The 20,547-nt window shown below is 50.1% G+C and overlaps 1 protein-coding gene across 5 annotated transcripts in view; it reads right to left on the reverse strand.

The window, feature by feature from the left end:
• Positions 1-20,547, reverse strand: part of LOC124005020 (stAR-related lipid transfer protein 13-like) — a 129,258-nt gene that overhangs the window by 2,446 nt on the left and 106,265 nt on the right. For all 5 annotated transcript variants that reach the window (XM_046313855.1, XM_046313857.1, XM_046313856.1 and 2 more), the window contains 7 exons: positions 16,911-16,992; positions 11,226-11,289; positions 8,175-9,550; positions 7,690-7,860; positions 7,389-7,548; positions 3,872-4,070; positions 3,316-3,529 (listed from right to left, as the gene is read on the reverse strand). In XM_046313855.1, coding sequence (XP_046169811.1) covers positions 3,316-3,529; positions 3,872-4,070; positions 7,389-7,548; positions 7,690-7,860; positions 8,175-9,550; positions 11,226-11,289; positions 16,911-16,992 — 2,266 coding nt within the window. The remainder of the gene's footprint in view (positions 1-3,315; positions 3,530-3,871; positions 4,071-7,388; positions 7,549-7,689; positions 7,861-8,174; positions 9,551-11,225; positions 11,290-16,910; positions 16,993-20,547) is intronic.

The following is a 20,547-nucleotide window of genomic DNA, read 5'->3' on the forward strand; positions in this document are numbered from 1 at the left end:
AGAGTCAATCAGCCGAGGTGCTCAATGAACACATTTACCTCCTCCCTCACTCCCACTGAGTACAGCTAGTTAACCTCCCTCAAAGCCCACTAGATAAACAGAGTCCCCCATGCAGCCGAGACACCCACTAACCATTTCTCTCCTGTCCTCCCTCCTTCCCTGCCTTTCTAACCCGCTCTCTCCTAACCCTCTTGCTCCTGTCCTCCCTCCCTCCTTGCCTTACTAACCCTCTCTCTCTTCTAACCCGTTCTCTCCTATCCTCCTTCCTTCCCTGCCTTCCTAACCCTCTCTCCCTCCTCTCCCTGCCTTCCTAACCTTCTCTCCCTCCTCTCCCAGTCATCCTCTCCCTCTCTCCCTCCTCTCCATGCCTTCCTAACCCTCTCTCCCTCCTCTCCCTGCCATCCTCTCCCTCTCTCCCTCCTCTCCCTGCCATCCTCTCCCTCTCTCCCTCCTCTCCCCCTCTCCCAATCTCCCTCTTCTCCCCCTCCCCCTCCTCTCCCTGCCATCCTCTCCCTCTCTCTCCCCTCTCCCCCTCTCTCTCCTCTCCCTGCCATCCTCTCCCTCTCTCCCTCCTCTCCCTGCCATCCTCTCCCTCTCTCCCCCTCCCTCTCTGCCATCCTCTCCCTCCTCTCCCTGCCATCCTCTCCCTCTCTCTCCTCTCCCTGCCATCCTCTCCCCATCCCTCCTCCCCGCCATCCTCTCCCTCTCTCCCTCCTCTCTCCCTCTCCCTCCTCTCCCTGCCATCCTCTCCCTCTCTCCCTCCCTCCTCTCCCTGCCATCCTCTCCCTCCTCTCCCTCCATCCTCTCCCCTCTCCTCTCCCTGCCTCTCTCCCCTCTCCCTTCTCTCTCCGTGCCATCCTCTCCCTCCTCTCCCTGCCAACCTCTCCCTTCTCTCCCCCTATCTCCCTCCTCTCCCCCTCCCCCTCCTCTCCCTGCCATCCTCTCCCTCTCTCCCTCCTCTCCCTGCCATCCTCTCCCTGCCATCCGCTCCCTCTCTCCCTCCTCTCCCTCCTCTCCCTGCCATCCTCTCCATCTCTCCTTCCTCTCCCCCTCTCCCTCCTCTCCCTGCCATCCTCTCCCTCTCTCCCTCCTCTCCCTGCTATCCTCTCCCACCTCTCCTTCCTCTCCCCCTCTCCCTCCTCTCCCTGCCATCCTCTCTGTCTCTCCCTCCTCTCCCTCCTCTCCCTGCCATCCTCTCCCTCTCTCCATCCTCTCTCTCCTCTCCCTCCTCTCCCTGCCATCCTCTCGTCACTCTCTCCTCTCCCTCCTCTCCCTGCCATCCTCTCCGTCTCTCTCTCCTCTCCCTCCTCTCCCTGCCATCCTCTCCGTCTCTCTCTCCTCTCCCTCCTCTCCCTGCCATCCTCTCCATCTCTCTCTCTCCCTCCTCTCCCTGCCATCCTCTCCATCTCTCCTTCCTCTCCCCCTCTCCCTCCTCTCCCTGCCATCCTCTCCCTCTCTCCCTCCTCTCCCTGCCATCCTCTCCGTCTCTCCCTCCTCTCCCTCCTCTCCCTCCTCTCCCTGCCATCCTCTCCCTCTCTCCATCCTCTCTCTCCTCTCCCTCCTCTCCCTGCCATCCTCTCGTCTCTCTCTCCTCTCCCTCCTCTCCCTGCCATCCTCTCCGTCTCTCTCTCCCCTCCCTCCTCTCCCTGCCATCCTCTCCGTCTCTCTCTCCTCTCCCTCCTCTCCCTGCCATCCTCTCCCTCTCTCCATCCTCTCTCTCCTCTCCCTCCTCTCCCTGCCATCCTCTCCCTCTCCCTCCTCTCCCTGCCATCCTCTCCCTCCTCTCCCTGACATCCTCTGTCTTTCTCCCCACTCTCCCCCTCTCCCTCCTCTCCCTGCCATCCTCTCCCTCTCTCCCCCCCTCTCCCCCTCTCCCCCTTCCTCCTCTCCCTGCCAACCTCTCCCTCCTCTCCCTGCCATCCTCTCCCTCCTCTCCCCCTCTCCCTGCCATCCTCTCCCTCTCTCCCTCTCTCTCATCTCCCTCCTCTCCCTGCCATCCTCTCCCTCTCTCCCTCCTCTCCCTGCTATCCTCTCCCTGCCATCCTCTCCCTCTCTCCCTCCTCTCCCTGCCAACCTCTCCCTGCCAACCTCTCCCTCCTCTCCCTGCTATTCTCTCCGTCCTCTCCTTCCTCTCCCCTCTCCCTCCTCTCCCCTCTCCCTCCTCTCCCTGCCATCCTCTCCCTCTCTCCCTCCTCTTCCTGCCATCCTCTCCCTCCTCTCCCTGCCATCCTCTCCCTCTCTCCCTCCTCTCCCTGCCATCCTCTCCCTCTCCCTCCTCTCCCCCTCTCCCTCCTCTCCCTGCCATCCTCTCCCTCTCTCCCTCTCTCTCATCTCCCTCCTCTCCCTGCCATCCTCTCCCCCTCTCCCTCCTCTTCCTGCCATCCTCTCCCTCCTCTCCCTGCCATCCTCTCCCTCTCTCCCTCCTCTCCCTGCCATCCTCTCCCTCTCCCTCCTCTCCCTCTCTCCCTCCGCTCCCTGCTATCCTCTCCCTCTCTCCCTCTCTCTCCTCTCCCTCCTCTCCCCCTCTCCCTGCCATCCTCTCCCTCTCTCCATCCTCTCTCTCCTCTCCCTCCTCTCCCCCTCTCCCTCCTCTCCCTGCTATCTCCCTCTCTCCCTCTCTCCTCCCTCTCTCCCCTCTCTCCCTCTCTCCCTCTCTCCCTCTCTCCCTCTCTCCTCTCCCTCCCCTCCCCCTCTCCCTCCTCTCACTGCCATCCTCTCCCTCTCTCCATCCTCTCTCTCCTCTCCCCCTCTCCCCCCTCTCCCTCTCTCCATCCTCTCTCTCCTCTCCCTCCTCTCCCCCTCTCCCTCCTCTCCATCCTCTCCCTCCTCTCTGTCATCTCAACATCTCTCTCTGCATGCTGCCCCTTTGATCCTGTAATCCTTAAAGAATCACTTCCACCAGTTAGTTAAATGAGAGGTTTCTGTTTGTACACCGCGTGATGTCATAAAACACAGTGTTTTAAAGAGTACCCTGGAGCTCCAGAACCTTCTTAATAAAAACCGCACAGAGCCAGATAGCCAGTCTACTGTAGCTGAACCCCTGATGCCCAAACCAGACTCCCACCTAGTTAACATCAGTCTTAACATAGACCTAATTAGGAGGACATCATCACTGGGGAGTCTAATAGGAGGGCATACTGTATATAGGAAATACTAGACCAAGTGGGATGTAGTTATATTAGTCCATTATAGTCACTGCTGAAGTAACAGTCCAGGGATCCTCATTTGGTTCTACTTTAGAGCTGATCAGGTGATGTACCTGTGTGTTTGTGGTGTTTGTACCTGTGTGTTTGTGGTGTTTGTGGTGTAGTGTACCTGGGTGAGAGGTTGTCCTTCTTCAGGATGTTGAGGTGGAACAGGGACGGGGCCAAACACACAGCGATGTTCATGGGAGTCATCTGGTTCTCCTCCACAGAGGAAGTGACGTCAGACAGGAAGCAGAGCAACATCTGGAGCACCTCCCTGTTCTCGTCTGACATCAGCATGATGGCCGCCTGCACAGCCTGCAACCGCTGGTCCTTAGGAACATCTGGAGGGAGGAGAGGGAGGAAGGTTTGAACTATTCTACCATGGGCAATGGAGAGAGACATTAGTATGATCTGTCTGCCTGCCTGCCTGCCTGCCTGCCTGCCTGCCTGCCTGCCTGCCTGCCTGCCTGCCTGCCTGCCTGCCTGCCTGCCTGCCTGCCTGCCTGCCTGCCTGCCTGCCTGTCTGCCTGTGTTTACCTATCCTTGTGTCTTGTGGATACTGGAAAATTGAATTTTGAATGGGACTGTATTGTGTGTCTCAAAAACGTTAGCTGTACAAGACTGAGTTTGTGTGTGCATGTGTGTTAGCATGTGTGTATGTGCCTGTGTGTATCAGTCCTTACACTGGTAGATGTGTAGGAAGGTCTCTCCCAGCTTGCTGGTCAGTAGAGGTTCAGGCAGGTCTCTGAAGAACTGTTTGACCATGTCTGCTACGTCGTACGCTGACTGGTCCTCGTAGCTGACATCATCCGGAGACGACTCATTCATCTGCCTTAGCGCCTGGATACGAGACTTCACACCAGACTTACGGAACAGACCCACCTGCAGACGGAGTAGAGCAGAACTTTCAGACAGACAGACAGACCTGGTCTAGACACTGACAGACTGACCGGTTCTACAGAGAGAGAGACTGACAGTCTGCTATAGAACAGTTTAACAGAGAGAGACTGACAGTCTGCTATAGAACAGTTTAACAGAGAGAGACTGACAGTCTGCTATAGAACTGTTTAACAGAGAGAGACTGACAGTCTGCTATAGAATAGTTTAACAGAGAGAGACTGACAGTCTGCTGTAACAGTTTAACAGAGAGAGACTGACAGTCTGCTATAGAACAGTTTAACAGAGAGAGACTGACAGTCTGCTATAGAACAGTTTAACAGAGAGAGACTGACAGTCTGCTGTAACAGTTTAACAGAGAGAGACTGACAGTCTGCTGTAACAGTTTAACAGAGAGAGACTGACAGTCTGCTATAGAACAGTTTAACAGAGAGTGACTGACAGTCTGCAACAGAACAGTTTAACAGAGACTGACAGTCTGCAATATAACAGTTTAACAGAGAGAGACTGACAGTCTGCAATAGAACAGTTTAACAGAGAGAGACTGACAGTCTGCTGTAACAGTTTAACAGAGAGAGACTGACAGTCTGCTATAGAACAGTTTAACAGAGAGAGACTGACAGTCTGCTGTAACAGTTTAACAGAGAGAGACTGACAGTCTGCTATAATAGTTTAACAGAGAGAGACTGACAGTCTGCTATAGAACAGTTTAACAGAGAGAGACTGACAGTCTGCTATAGAACAGTTTAACAGAGAGAGACTGACAGCCTGCTGTAACAGTTTAACAGAGAGAGACTGACAGTCTGCTGTAACAGTTTAACAGAGAGAGACTGACCGTCTGCTATAGAACAGTTTAACAGAGAGAGACTGACAGCCTGCTGTAACAGTTTAACAGAGAGAGACTGACAGTCTGCTGTAACAGTTTAACAGAGAGAGACTGACAGTCTGCTGTAACAGTTTAACAGAGAGAGACTGACAGTCTGCTATAGAACAGTTTAACAGAGAGAGATGACAGTCTGCTATAGAACAGTTTAACAGAGAGAGACTGACAGTCTGCTATAGAACAGTTTAACAGAGAGAGACTGACAGTCTGCTGTAACAGTTTAACAGAGAGAGACTGACAGTCTGCTATAGAACAGTTTAACAGAGAGAGACTGACAGTCTGCTATAGAACAGTTTAACAGAGAGAGACTGACAGTCTGCTATAGAACAGTTTAACAGAGAGAGACTGACAGTCTGCTATAGAACTGTTTAACAGAGAGAGACTGACAGTCTGCTATAGAATAGTTTAACAGAGAGAGACTGACAGTCTGCTGTAACAGTTTAACAGAGAGAGACTGACAGTCTGCTGTAACAGTTTAACAGAGAGAGACTGACAGTCTGCTATAGAACAGTTTAACAGAGAGAGACTGACAGTCTACTGTAACAGTTTAACAGAGAGAGACTGACAGTCTGCTATAGAACAGTTTAACAGAGAGAGACTGACAGTCTGCTATAGAACAGTTTAACAGAGAGAGACTGACAGTCTGCTATAGAACAGTTTAACAGAGAGAGACTGACAGTCTGCTGTAACAGTTTAACAGAGAGAGACTGACAGTCTGCTGTAACAGTTTAACAGAGAGACTGACAGTCTGCTATAGAACAGTTTAACAGAGAGAGACTAACAGTCTGCTGTAACAATTTAACACAGAGAGACTGACAGTCTGCTGTAACAGTTTAAAAGAGAGAGACTGACAGTCTGTTGTAACAGTTTAACAGAGAGAGACTGACAGTCTGCTATAGAACAGTTTAACAGAGAGAGACTGACAGTCTGCTATAGAACAGTTTAACAGAGAGAGACTGACAGTCTGCTATATAGAGCAGCTTAAAAGAGAGAGACTGACAGTCTGCTGTAACAGTTTAACAGAGAGAGACTGACAGTCTGCTATAGAACTGTTTAACAGAGAGAGACTGACAGTCTGCTATAGAATAGTTTAACAGAGAGAGACTGACAGTCTGCTGTAACAGTTTAACAGAGAGAGACTGACAGTCTGCTGTAACAGTTTAACAGAGAGAGACTGACAGTCTGCTATAGAACAGTTTAACAGAGAGAGACTGACAGTCTACTGTAACAGTTTAACAGAGAGAGACTGACAGTCTGCTATAGAACAGTTTAACAGAGAGAGACTGACAGTCTGCTATAGAACAGTTTAACAGAGAGAGACTGACAGTCTGCTATAGAACAGTTTAACAGAGAGAGACTGACAGTCTGCTATAGAACAGTTTAACAGAGAGAGACTGACAGTCTGCTGTAACTGTTTAACAGAGAGAGACTTTACAGTCTGCTATAGAACAGTTTAACAGAGAGAGACTGACAGTCTGCTATAGAACAGTTTAACAGAGAGAGACTGACCGTCTGCTATAGAACAGTTTAACAGAGAGAGACTGACAGTCAGCTGTAACAGTTTAACAGAGAGAGACCGACAGTCTGCTGTAACAGTTTAACAGAGAGAGACTGACAGTCTGCTATAGAACAGTTTAACAGAGAGAGACTAACGGTCTGCTGTAACAGTTTAAAAGAGAGAGACTGACAGTCTGCTATAGAACAGTTTAACAGAGAGAGACTAACAGTCTGCTATAGAACAGTTTAACAGAGAGAGACTGACAGTCTGCTATATAGAACAGTTTAAAAGACAGAGACTGACAGTCTGCAATATAACAGTTTAACAGAGAGAGACTGACAGTCTGCTATAGAACAGTTTAACAGAGAGAGACTGACAGTCTGCTTTAGAACAGTTTAACAGAGAGAGACTGACAGTCTGATGTAACAGTTTAACAGAGAGAGACTGACAGTCTGCTATAGAACAGTTTAACAGAGAGAGACTGACAGTCTGCTATAGAACAGTTTAACAGAGAGAGACTGACAGTCTGCTGTAACAGTTTAACAGAGAGAGACTGACAGTCTGCTGTAACAGTTTAACTGAGAGAAACTGACAGTCTACTATAGAACAGTTTAACAGAGAGAGACTAACAGTCTGCCATAGAACAGTATAACAGAGTAAGACTGACAGTCTGCTGTAACAGTTTAACAGAGAGAGACTGACAGTCTGCTATAGAACAGTTTAACAGAGAGAGACTAACAGTCTACTGTTACACAGTTTAACAGAGAGAGACTGACAGTCTGCTATAGAACAGTTTAACAGAGAGAGACTGACAGTCTGCTATAGAACAGTTTAACAGAGAGAGACTAACAGTCTGCAATAGAACAGTATAACAGAGTAAGACTGACAGTCTGCTGTAACAGTTTAACAGAGAGAGACTGACCTGGTCTAGACACTGGCTCCTGAGGTATCGAAGGGCCTGCTGCAGGCTGAGGGGGAGGGGCTGACCAGAGCGCTGGACGTGAACAATCAGAGGAACACCAAAGACGTTCTTGTCCTTGTAGTCAGGAACCTTCATCCTCTTCATAAACTTCGGAACTGACCTGACAGAGAGACACCACAGGGTGAGTCCCACGTCTACTCACACACACAGGAATAGGGTGCAGCCTTGACAAGCTTAGGTTGGTTGATTGATTGGTTGATTGATTGGTTGATTGATTGATAGATTGATTGATAGTGCTCACCAGGTCCATCCGTGTTTGTTGGACATGGAGTATTTCTCCATGATGGCAGTGAGGCGGAGGAGAGAGAACTTCTGCAGCAGGCTGAGCTGGCCTGCTGATTGGTTGGTGATCTGGAGCGAGGCCACTGAGTGGCTGAGCCGGTTGGACATCTGGAAGCTGGGCCATCGCAGACTAATGCCAGAGAGACAGAGAAGGAGGACAACAGTTAATATACGTTCCAAATGGCACCCTATTCCCTATATAGCACACTACTTTTGATCATATCCCTAAAGGGAAAGTATGCAGGGGAGAGGTGCACAATCTTGGGAATAGAGAGCCATTTGGGATGCAACTTTTGACAATGATGTCAAGACTTCTCCTCTAAAAGACAGACGTTTTGAGTAAGTGTTTAGCACTATCAGTATGGAAATAAGGACAGGATAATGACTTCTACAAGGAACTAAACACTGAGATGTTAATAACCATTTGAGGACTATGATTCTTACCGGTTGGGTCTGGTTAGCGATGCTCCCACTCCTGAGTCCCTCCTCTCTCTGTGTCCTGTACAGTGAGTCTCAATGAGGGACACACGGTCTCTGTCCCCGTCACTGGCTGTGCTCTGTCCCTCCAGAACAGACGTCCCCTCAAAGTCCAGCGTGATCTGGCTGGATGACTGCATACCTGCAGGCTGTCCGTCCAGGCCTGCAGAGGGCAGCATGTTCTTGGACCAGCGGTCCACTATCTGCTGCAGGCCGTTGACGTGCTGCAAGATGTCATCCAGGTGGGGGAACAGGTCTTCCTTCTCCAGGTCCAACAGGTCTCCAGTAGAGGCATAGAGGTGAGACCCAGGGACGTTGTCGTACACACTGATCCTACTGCCCCGTGGGCAGAACTGGGTGGCAGGGCGGGGGTGGAACTCCCTGGGGTTAGAGTTAGGTCGGGGGTTGGGGTTGGACTGGGGCTCCAGGGGATTGAGGCTGCCGCTGTACCAGGGGACGGAGGCCCCCAGGGTGGGGGAGAGGCTCTCTATGGACAGGGCCTTGGGAAAGGTGCCAGGCTTATGGTCTTTGGGTATGTGGACCACCAGGTCCTCGTAGGAGCGGAACTCGTTATGCCGGTTGTGTTCGGCCACGCCACTGTTCCGCTGCAGGCTGGAGAACACGGCCAAGTCCTCCAGATACATGCCACTGCGCTTGGCGTCAGACCGGTCCGTCCGCTGGGAGTGGGGCTTCCTCTCCTTCAGACTGGGGGAGGAGACGGTGCTGTCGCTGGAGTGGCTGCCCTCGCTGCTGGAGGGGCACTGGGGGGTTAGCCCTAGGATTGGTCCAACAGTGGGTACCTCCGCCCTCGACCCGTCCCCATTGGTGATCTCCACACAGCGCATCGTCTTCAGGGCCTGCGGCTCCATCTGCAGTACCGGAGCGCTGATAACCAGCATCTTGCTCCTCCCCCTATCCAACGTGCCCCGGGAACGTAGCGTCTCCATGTGGCGCAGGAAGTCCTTGGCTCGGGTCCGTCCGGCGCGGTTGTTTTTGGTGGGCAACGAGCCGTAATAGGGGAGGTGCGGCAGGGTAAGGGAGTTGAAGTCAGGTTCAGGCATGGCTGCAGAGTCAGAGTAGTTCCGGTTAGAGCAGTCTGAGTCCTCTGTGCTCACAGCCTGGTGGCCACTCCCCCCGCTACTCTCACTGTGGAGAGATGAGACCTCTGGTTCGCTGAGGTCAGTTAGAACACTCTCGCTACTGGTAGTGTTCCGCAGGCCCCGGCCTTCCCCCTCCCTGGGACTCCGCCCTTCCCCCTTTAGTCTGGACCAGCGGCGGCTCGTCCACTCAAACGTCCATCTGTCACTGATGGCAAGCAGGTCCTCCTCATCAGAGTCTTCACTCTGAATACACAGGAAGACAACACAAAACCAATTATCAACACATGATCACCTAGTCAGGTAGAAATCAAAATCAGTTAACAGTTACATAAACACACTCATCCGAGTCTTCCCTCTGGACACACAGGAAGAGAGAAGACACATAGCACTGCCAGTACACTGTTATCAACACATGGTGACAAGACACAATCCGAATGATTGGTTGTAGTTATAAGCTGATGGGAAAGCTAGATATTGTGAGATCTGTGAGGGTGTAGCATCACAGCCTGTCTGTATCTCTATCTGTTCCAGGAAGGAGAGACAAATGTCATCTGTGTTTTCCTGACAGTTAACAGCGGAGCCAGAGGATGTGTCTGTTCAGTTATAATCACATTACAGTTCTATACATCGATCACATAATCATGATGATATAACCTCCTAATCTGGTTTTTCCAGCCATGAATAAACCAATCTGAAATGTCCTGAAGCCGAGAGGGACTTCCCTCCACACTGAAGGAAGTTGAAACAACAGAGGTGATGGGTGCGTCCCAAATGGCACCCTATACCTTATAGTAAACTACATGTGACCAGGGCTAATAGGGCTCTGGTTAAAAGTAGTGTACACTTTAGGGGATACGACAATGGACACATCTCACATATCACAGGATCTGGGTTAGAGGGATGGAAGGATAGAAGGATGGAAGGAAAGAGGGATGGAAGGAAAGAGGGATGGAAGGATAGAGGGATGGAAGGAAAGAGGGATGGAAAGAAAGAGGGATGGAAGGATAGAGGGATGGAAGGATAGAGGGATGGAAGGAAAGAGGGATGGAAGGAAAGAGGGATGGAAGGATAGAGGGATGGAAGGAAAGAGGGATGGAAGGATAGAGGGATGGAAGGATAGAAGGATGGAAGGAAAGAGGGATGGAAGGAAAGAGGGATGGAAGGATAGAGGGATGGAAGGATAGAGGGATAGAAGGATAGAGGGATGGAAGGATAGAGGGATGGAAGGATAGAGGGATGGAAGGAAAGAGGGATGGAAGGAAAGAGGGATGGAAGGATAGAGGGATGGAAGGAAAGAGGGATGGAAGGAAAGAGGGATGGAAGGATAGAGGGATGGAAGGAAAGAGGGATGGAAGGAAAGAGGGATGGAAGGAAAGAGGGATGGAAGGATAGAGGGATGGAAGGAAAGAGGGATGGAAGGATAGAGGGATGGAAGGATAGAAGGATGGAAGGAAAGAGGGATGGAAGGAAAGAGGGATGGAAGGATAGAGGGATGGAAGGATAGAGGGATAGAAGGATAGAGGGATGGAAGGATAGAGGGATGGAAGGATAGAGGGATGGAAGGATAGAGGGATAGAAGGATAGAGGGATGGACGGAAAGAGGGATGGAAGGATAGAGGGATGGAAGGATAGAGGGATGGAAGGATAGAGGGATGGAAGGAAAGAGGGATGGAAGGATAGAGGGATGGAAGGATAGAGGGATGGAAGGATAGATGGGTAAGAGGAGGAGGAGTTTTCTGTTGTTACAGGACTACTACTTGGCCGATGTCCTCAGTAATTATTACCATAATACCTTAGACAGGTATACATAACAGCCTTGCATTGACTAAAGCTGTTATACAATATCACTGTGCAACTGAACAGGATCATAACAGTCATCATATAGAATAATATTATAATAATTAAAACCTCTGCTTACCTTTTTCTTAGGAAGGTTGACATCTAGTTTCATAGAGGCACACTTGTTCAAGGTGTTGAGTCGTCTGGAAGAGAAACAAGCCAGATGGATGTAAACAATAACAATCTCAGAGATCACACTTCTCTCCGAGAGAAGTCACCAGGAATAGACACAGTCAGTTGTTCAGTCCAGGAGTTAAATGACTGTGGGTCTGACGACTACCCAGCCAGGGCAGCACAAAACTAATCATGCCTGCTAACTGTGGCTAATAACTTAATGTTAATGGACAGATGCTCTCTGGCCTCTCTCGCTCTATCTCCCTGCCAGTCCTTCTGCTTCTGGCTTCTCTCTCCCTGACAGGGACCTAATTGGTGAAGACTGCTGAGGCGCTGTGGTTCACAGAGATTCTCCATCAGCAGCTAATGGACTAGTCTCTGCTGCTTCTCCAGCTACACACAGACTTCATGTCCCTGCTCCTTCTTAGTCACACTCTCCTTCTTTCCAGTAGGATTTTATAGTCCCTGTTGGTATTTTCTGGGCTAACCAGCTCTAACCAACTCCATAACTGTTTGAGTTGGTTTCTATTAAATCCCACCCACAAGTTTTTAGAGTAACAATGGGAATTTACAATATACCTTACAAACAGTAAAACTGCCTGGGAGGCTGTGACTATGTACCAAATGGTACCCTATCCCCTATATAGTGCACTACGGTCAAAGGTATTGCACAATATAGGGAATAGGGTGCCATTTGGGATACAGTCTGAGAGTAGAGGCTTGTGGGACAACTAGCCTGGTGGAGAGTAGGGGCCTGTGGGACAGCTAGCCTGGCAGAGAGTAGGAGAGTAGAGACCTGTGGGACAGCTAGCCTGGCAGAGAGTAGGGGCCTGTGGGACAAGTAGCCTGGCAGAGAGTAGGAGAGTAGAGGCCTGTGGGACAGCTAGCCTGGCAGAGAGTAGGAGAGTAGAGACCTGTGGGACAGCTAGCCTGGCAGAGAGTAGGGGCCTGTGGGACAAGTAGCCTGGCGGAGAGTAGGAGAGTAGAGGCCTGTGGGACAGCTAGCTGGGCAGAGAGTAGGAGAGTAGAGACCTGTGGGACAGCTAGCCTGGCAGAGAGTAGGGGCCTGTGGGACAGCTAGCCTGGCAGAGAGTAGGAGAGTAGAGACCTGTGGGATAGCTAGCCTGACAGAGAGTAGGAGCCTGTGGGACAGCTAGCCTGGCAGAGAGTAGGGGCCTGTGGGACACCTAGCCTAGCAGAGAGTAGGAGACTAGGGGTCTGTGGGACAGCTAGCCTGGCAGAGAGTAGGAGAATAGAGGCCTGTGGGACAGCTAGCCTGACAGAAAGTAGGGGCCTGTGGGACAGCTAGCCTGGCTGAGAGTAGGAGAATAGGGGCCTGTGGAACACCTAGCCTGGCAGAGAGTAGGAGAATAGAGGCCTGTGGGACAGCTAGCCTGGCAGAGAGTAGGAGAGTAGGGGCCTGTGGGACACCTAGCCTGGCAGAGAGTAGGAGACTAGGGGTTTGTGGGACAGCTAGCCTGGCAGAGAGTAGGAGAGTAGGGGTCTGTGGGACACCTAGCCTGGCAGAGAGTAGGAGAGTAGGGGTCTGTGGGATACCTAGCCTGGCAGAGAGTAGGAGAATAGTGGCCTGTGGCACAGCTAGCCTGGCAGAGAGTAGGAGAGTAGTGGCCTGTGGAACAGCTAGCCTGGCAGAGAGTAGGAGAATAGTGGCCTGTGGAACAGCTAGCCTGGCAGAGAGTAGGAGAATAGTGGCCTGTGGAACAGCTAGCCTGGCAGAGAGTAGGAGAATAGTGGCCTGTGGAACAGCTAGCCTGGCAGAGAGTAGGAGAATAGTGGCCTGTGGAACAGCTAGCCTGGCAGAGAGTAGGAGAATAGTGGCCTGTGGAACAGCTAGCCTGGCAGAGAGTAGGAGAGTAGTGGCCTGTGGAGGCTGGCCGACTGCGAAGGTAAATGACACAGAAACACACAGGCCAACAAGCTGCCCTGCCTAAAGCAACAACGACAACAACAACAACAAGAGGTAAACATGACGACACATTCCTAACCAATCCCACGCCAGAAAAATGGCGCTTGACAGAAGATTTGCGGCGTGACAGTCATAACGTTTTACCACTCCAGATATTGTCCCATGCAGGGTTTATGTGGATTCTGTGACAGTAAAAAGCTTCAGATGTAGTAGAGTTAGAAGATGCTAGCCTCTAGCCTTCTCCTGCTGCTCTGGAGCCAACAGGATACAGTAGTTTGTGTCCCAAATGGTACCCTATTCCCTATATAGTACACTTCTTTTGACCAGGGCCCATAGAGCTCTAGTCAAATGTAAGGCACTATAGGGAATAGGTTGCCATTTCACACTCAGCTTAGGTTAGTTCCCATAGTCCTTACAGTAGCTGTTGGAGCCCGTAGAGCCTATAGAGAGTGCTGAGGGCCCCTAACTTCAGGGGAGGCAGGGTAGCCTAGTTGTTAGAGCGTTGAACTAGTAACCGGAAGGTTGCAAGTTCAAATCCCCAAGCTGAAAAGGTGCAAATCTGTCATTCTGCCCCTGAACAGGCAGTTAACCCACTGTTCCTAGGCCGTCATTGAAAATAAGAATTTGTTCTTAACTGACTTGCCTGGTAAAAATTAAAAAATAATAACTTATTCTAAAGATAAAACGTTTTGACTATTGAGCATAATACAGCCTGAATAACCAGGGATCAAAAGGAAAACAGCAGTGGAGAGCACGACACATCTATCTGTTCCTCTCAGCCTCAGCCCCATGGCCAGTGTGGAGGGAGGAAGTGTTCCTCTCAGCCCCATGGACAGTGTGGAGGGAGGAAGTGTTCCTCTCAGCCCCATGGCCAGTGTGGAGGGAAGAAGTGTTCCTCTCAGCCCCATGGACAGTGTGGAGGGAGGAAGTGTTCCTCTCAGCCCCATGGCCAGTGTGGAGGGAGGAAGTGTTCCTCTCAGCCCCATGGCCAGTGTGGAGGGAGGAAGTGTTCCTCTCAGCCCCATGGCCAGTGTGGAGGGATGAAGTGTTCCTCTCAGCCCCATGGCCAGTGTGGAGGGAGGAAGTGTTCCTCTCAGCCCCATGGCCAGTGTGGAGGGAGGAAGTGTTCCTCTCAGCCCCATGGCCAGTGTGGAGGGAAGAAGTGTTCCTCTCAGCCCCATGGCCAGTGTGGAGGGAGGAAGTGTTCCTCTCAGCCCCATGGACAGTGTGGAGGGAGGAAGTGTTCCTCTCAGACCCATGGCCAGTGTGGAGGGAGGAAGTGTTCCTCTCAGCCCCATGGCCAGTGTGGGGGGAGGAAGTGTTCCTCTCAGCCCCATGGCCAGAGTGGAGGGAAGAAGTGTTCCTCTCAGCCCCATGGCCAGTGTGGAGGGAAGAAGTGCTCCTCTCAGCCCCATGGCCAGTGTGGAGGGAGGAAGTGTTCCTCTCAGCCCCATGGCCAGTGTGGAGGGAAGAAGTGTTCCTCTCAGTCCCATGGCCAGTGTGGAGGGAGGAAGTGTTCCTCTCAGCCCCATGGCCAGTGTGGAGGGAGGAAGTGTTCCCAGGCACTCACAGGGAGACAGTCACAGGGAAGTGGGAGCTGGGAGGCATTGTCTGCATGGCTAGTTTGGACCCCTTGAGTTTTTCCCCCAAAATATGTATGATACAGCCTTATGGATTAAGTTGTTTTATTCCTCATCAATCTACAGACAATACCCTGTAATGACAAAACAAAAACAGGTCTTTAGAAATTGTTGCAAATTTATAAAAAATAAAAAAACTGAAATATCACATTTACATAAGTATTCAGACCCTTTCCTCAGTACTTTGTTGAAGCACTTTTGGCAGTGATTACAGCCTTGAGTCTTCTTGGATATGACGTTACAAGCTTGGCGTACCTGTATTTGGGGAGTTTCTCCCATTCTTCTCTGCAGATCCTCTCAAACTCTGTCGGATTGGATGGGGAGCATCGCTGCACAGCTATTGTCAGGTCTCTCCAGAGAAATTAGATCGGGTTCAAGTCCGAGCTCTGGCTGGGCCACTCAAGGACATTCAGAGACTAGTCCCGAAGCCACTCCTGCGTTGTCTTGGCTGTGTGCCTCGGGTCATTGTCCTTTTGGAAGGTGAACCTTCGCCCCAGTCTGAGGTCCTGAGCGCTCTGGAGCAGGTTTTCATCAAGGATCTCTCTGTACTTTGCTCCGTTCATCTTTCCCTTGATCCTGACTAGTCTCCCAGGCCCTGCCGCTGAAAAACATCCCCACGGCATGATGCTGCCACCACCATGCTTCACTGTAGGGATGGTGCCAAGTTTCCTCCAAACATGACACTTGGAAATTCAGGTCAAAGAGTTCAATCTTGGTTTCATCAGACCAGAGAATCTTGTTTCTCATGGCCTGAATCCTTTAGGTCCCTTTGGCAAACTCCAAGTGGGCTGTCATGTGCCTTTTACTGAGGAGTGGCTTCCGTCTGGCCACTCTACCATAAAGGCCTGACTGGTGGAGGGCTGCAGAGATGGTTGTCCTTCTGGAAGGTTTTTCTATCTCCTCAGAGGGAATCTGGAGCTCTGTCTGAGTGGGCAGTTTGGAGGGGCGGAAAGCTCTAGGAAGATTTTTGGTTGTTTCAAACTTCTTCCATTTAAGAATGATGGAGGCCACTGTGTTGGGTACCTTCAATGCTGCATCATTTTTTGGGTACCCTTCCCCAGATCTGTGCCTCGACACAATCCTGTCTCGGAGCTCTACAAAAAAATCCTTCGATCTCATGGCTTGGTTTTTACTCTGACATGCACTGTCAACTGTTGGACGGTATATAGACTGGTGTGTGCCTTTCCAAATAATATCTAATGGTTAATTGAATTAACCACATGTGGCCTCCAGTCAAGTTGTAGAAACATCTCAAAGATGTTTAGTGGAAACAGGATGCGCCTGAGCTCAATTTCAAGTCTCATAGCAAAGGGTCTGAATACATACAATATGTAAATAAGGTATTTCGTTTTTTTATACATGTAATACATTTTCAAAGAATTCTGAACCTGTTTTCGCTTTGTCATTATGGGTTATTGTGTGTAGTTTGTTGAGGAAAACAATATATTCAATTAATTTTAGAATAACGTAACAAAATGTGGAAACATTCAAAGGGTTTGAATAATTTCCGAATGCACTGTATGTGTTTTTGGTTGTTGAGTCAATTAGAGATTGCCGTAACGTTAGTGTGAGGTTTCTGTGACGTCTGTCTAGTGAAGGACTGCTCGATGCGTGAGTTGCTTGTTGCTCACAGTGATTATCACTCTGTCGGTTTAAGCGGTGTAGATCCATTTCACTTCCCTGAGGCTCAAACACTCAGCTCTCTCTCTGGTGTTACCTTACTGACTGGCATACAAACTCACACCGTCAACGTCAACGTCTGTACATGACCTGATCATTTATCACTCCAGTGTTAATCTGCAAAACTGTATTATTCGCCTACCTCCTCATGCCTTTTGCACACATTGTATATAGACTGCCCATTTTTTTTCTACTGTGTTATTGACTTGTTAATTGTTTATTCCATGTGTAACTCTGTGTTGTCTGTTCACACTGCTATGCTTTTATCTTGGCCAGGTCGCAGTTGCAAATGAGAACTTGTTCTCAACTAGCCTACCTGGTTAAATAAAGGTGAAATAAAATAAATAAAAAACTAAATGTATGGAAGCAGTATGGAAAATCCACCCAGGTTTAATCCACTCACCTGTAGAGAGGTTCCACCAGGTCGTTGTCCAGAAAGTCATGGTCTTTCTTCACAGGAGAGATGTCGATGGGGAACTGAGAGTCTGAGGAAACAGATTAACAGATTACATGCTGCTATTAGATTAAAGATACAACTTTAAATTGTTCGGTCCATTTCTCCTCTCAGTAGTTACAGTGCCTTGCGAAAGTATTCGGCCCCCTTGAACTTTGCGACCTTTTGCCACATTTCAGGCTTCAAACATAAAGATATAAAACTGTATTTTTTTGTGAAGAATCAACAACAAGTGGTACACAATCATCAAGTGGAACGACATTTATTGGATATTTCAAACTTTTTTAACAAATCAAAAACTGAAAAATTGGGCGTGCAAAATTATTCAGCCCCTTTACTTTCAGTGCAGCAAACTCTCTCCAGATGTTTAGTGAGGATCTCTGAATGATCCAATGTTGACCTAAATGACTAATGATGATAAATACAATCCACCTGTGTGTAATCAAGTCTCCGTATAAATGCACCTGCACTGTGATAGTCTCAGAGGTCCGTTAAAAGCGCAGAGAGCATCATGAAGAACAAGGAACACACCAGGCAGGTCCGAGATACTGTTGTGAAGAAGTTTAAAGCCGGATTTGGATACAAAAATATTTCCCAAGCTTTAAACATCCCAAGGAGCACTGTGCAAGCGATAATATTGAAATGGAAGGAGTATCAGACCACTGCAAATCTACCAAGACCTGGCCGTCCCTCTAAACTTTCAGCTCATACAAGGAGAAGACTGATCAGAGATGCAGCCAAGAGGCCCATGATCGTTATGTTTGGCGTAAAAGCAACACAGCCCATCACCCTGAACACACCATCCCCACTGTCAAACATGGTGGTGGCAGCATCATGGTTTGGGCCTGCTTTTCTTCAGCAGGGACAGGGAAGATGGTTAAAATTGATGGGAAGATGGATGGAGCCAAATACAGGACCATTCTGGAAGAAAACCTGATGGAGTCTGCAAAAGACCTGAGACTGGGACGGAGATTTGTCTTCCAACAAGACAATGATCCAAAACATAAAGCCAAATCTACAATGGAATGGTTCAAAAATAAACATATCCAGGTGTTAGAATGGCCAAGTCAAAGTCCAGACGTGAATCCAATCGAGAATCTGTGGAAAGAACTGAAAACTGCTGTTCACAAATAATCTCCATTCAACCTCACTGAGCTCGAGCTGTTTTGCAAGGAGGAATGGGAAAACATTTCAGTCTCTCGATGTGCATAACTGAGAGACATACCCCAAGCGACTTACAGCTGTAATCGCAGCAAAAGGTGGCGCTACAAAGTATTAACTTAAGGGGGCTGAATTTTGCACGCCCAATTTTTCAGTTTTTGATTTGTTAAAAACTTGTTCCACTTCATGATTGTGTCCCACTTGTTGTCGATTCTTCACAAAAAAATACAGTTTTATATCTTTGTTTGAAACCTGAAATGTGGCAAAAGGTCACAAAGTTCAAGGGGGCCGAATACTTTCGCAAGGCACTGTATCTAGCTCCTTAATAGGGCAGCAGGCTGGACACGTGGCAGATCACAACCAGCTTCACTTTTTAACTCAGGAAGTTAAACGGAACAGTTATGAGAAGGAAAGCACATTGTTTCCAGAGACCTATCCAGGAGCGAGAGAGAGAGAGAGAGACAGAGAGAGAGAGAGAGACAGAGACAGAGAGAGAGAGAGAGAGAGAGAGAGAGAGAGAGAGAGAGAGAGAGAGAGAGAGAGAGAGAGAGAGAGAGAGAGAGAGAGAGAGGGAGAGAGAGAGAGAGAGAAAGAGGGGGGGAGAGAGAGAGAGAGAGAGAGAGAGAGAGAGAGAGAGAGAGAGAGAGAGAGAGAGAGAGAGAGAGAGAGAGAGAGAGAGAGAGAGATGGTAATGAAGAGAGACAGGGCTTGCCCAAATAACGGCGCTGAGACATTGAGCAGTAGCAGCAGCAGCAGCATTACGTCTGTCTCTGGGTATTGGCCTCCTGCTATGTAACACACCATCTGCGTCCCAATTGGCACCTTATTGCCTACATAGTGCACTACTTTTGACCAGAGCCCATAGTCCACTATGTAGGGAATAGGGTGCCATTTGGGACGCAGTCACAGATTCACTTAAGACCCTCAATATTACATCCTACAGCATTCATGTGGTTTCATTAACTGTTTTATGAAAAGCAACGCAGCATGGTCTGTCACATAAGGAGAAACACAGATATCAGAATACACTCAGACAGATCTGGGTCAGGGGAACCGCAGCCGTCAGCAATTGTGAAATGGTTTGAAAATGTACTTACTTTATACTCAATCTTCAAGTCCACTCATCAGTGTCTGCCTCAATACAACAGCTTCACATGAATTGGGCTCCTGAGTGGCGCAGCGGTCTAAGGCACTGCATCTCAGTGCTAGAGTCGTTACTACAGACACCCTGGTTCAAATCCAGGGTGTATCACAACTGGCTGTGATTGGGAGTCCCATAGGGTGGCGCACACTTGGCCCAATGTCATCCAGATTTGGCCGGTGTAGGCCATAGGATACACATAAAAAATACATTGTTTCCTTTACTGAGCGGCTGTATGGAGCTGAATACAGGGGGACATAATGTGGAGAGATTGTAGCTGCGGCTTTCCATACACACTGATACAATCGCACATGCAGCCACACGTACGCACATACAAACACACTCAGTGTGTCTCCTTTACAACAGGCTACAATCCCTGTCACTAAGAGATTCATGACACCCACTCACTTCAAAAGACCTGGAGCATCGAGGGTGCTGGGAAGAAGAAGGGAGGAGGGGAGGAGGGAGGAGGGGAGCAGGGGAGCAGGGGTGAGGAGGAAGGGAGGAGGGGAGCAGGGTTGAGGAGGAAGGGAGGAGGGGAGCAGGGGAGCAGGGTTGAGGAGGAAGGGAGGAGGGGAGGAAGGGAGGAGGGGAGGAGGAGGGGAGGAGGGGAGCAGGGGTGAGGAGGAAGGGAGGAGGGGAGCAGGGTTGAGGAGGAAGGGAGGAGGGGAGCAGGGTTGAGGAGGAAGGGAGGAGGGCAGGGGTGAGGAGGAAGGGAGGAGGGAGGAGGGTTGAGGAGGAGGGGATGAGGGGAGCAGGGGTGAGGAGGAAGGGAGGAGGGGAGGAGGGGAGCAGGGTTGAGGAGGAAGGGAGGAGGGGAGGAGGAAGGGAGGAGGGGAGCAGGGGTGAGGAGGAAGTGAGGAGGAAGGGAGGAAGGGTTGAGGAGGAAGGGAGGAGGGGAGCAGGGTTGAGGAGGAGGGGAGGAGGGGAGCAGGGTTGAGGAGGAGGTTGGGGAGGAGGAAGGGAGGAGGGGAGCAGGGGTGAGGAGGAAGTGAGGAGGAAGGGAGGAGGGGGGCAGGGTTGAGGAGGAGGGGAGGAGGGGAGCAGGGTTGAGGAGGAAGGGAGCAGGGGAACAGGGGTGAGGAGGGGAGGAGGGGAGCAGGGTTGAGGAGCAAGGTTGAGGAGGAAGGGAGCAGGGGAACAGGGGTGAGGAGGAGAGGGTAGGTAGTAGGGGTGAGGGGAGCTGGCTGCTTCTCAACCATGATGATAAAACTTTTTCCCATGACCTCTTTGTTTTAGTGTGCTGGACATATTTGGGTAGTAACTCTAGCCAGGAAATATCCA

The sequence above is a fragment of the Oncorhynchus gorbuscha genome, linkage group LG19 (genome assembly GCF_021184085.1).
Source record: "Oncorhynchus gorbuscha isolate QuinsamMale2020 ecotype Even-year linkage group LG19, OgorEven_v1.0, whole genome shotgun sequence".
Classification (NCBI taxonomy): Eukaryota; Metazoa; Chordata; class Actinopteri; order Salmoniformes; family Salmonidae; genus Oncorhynchus; species Oncorhynchus gorbuscha.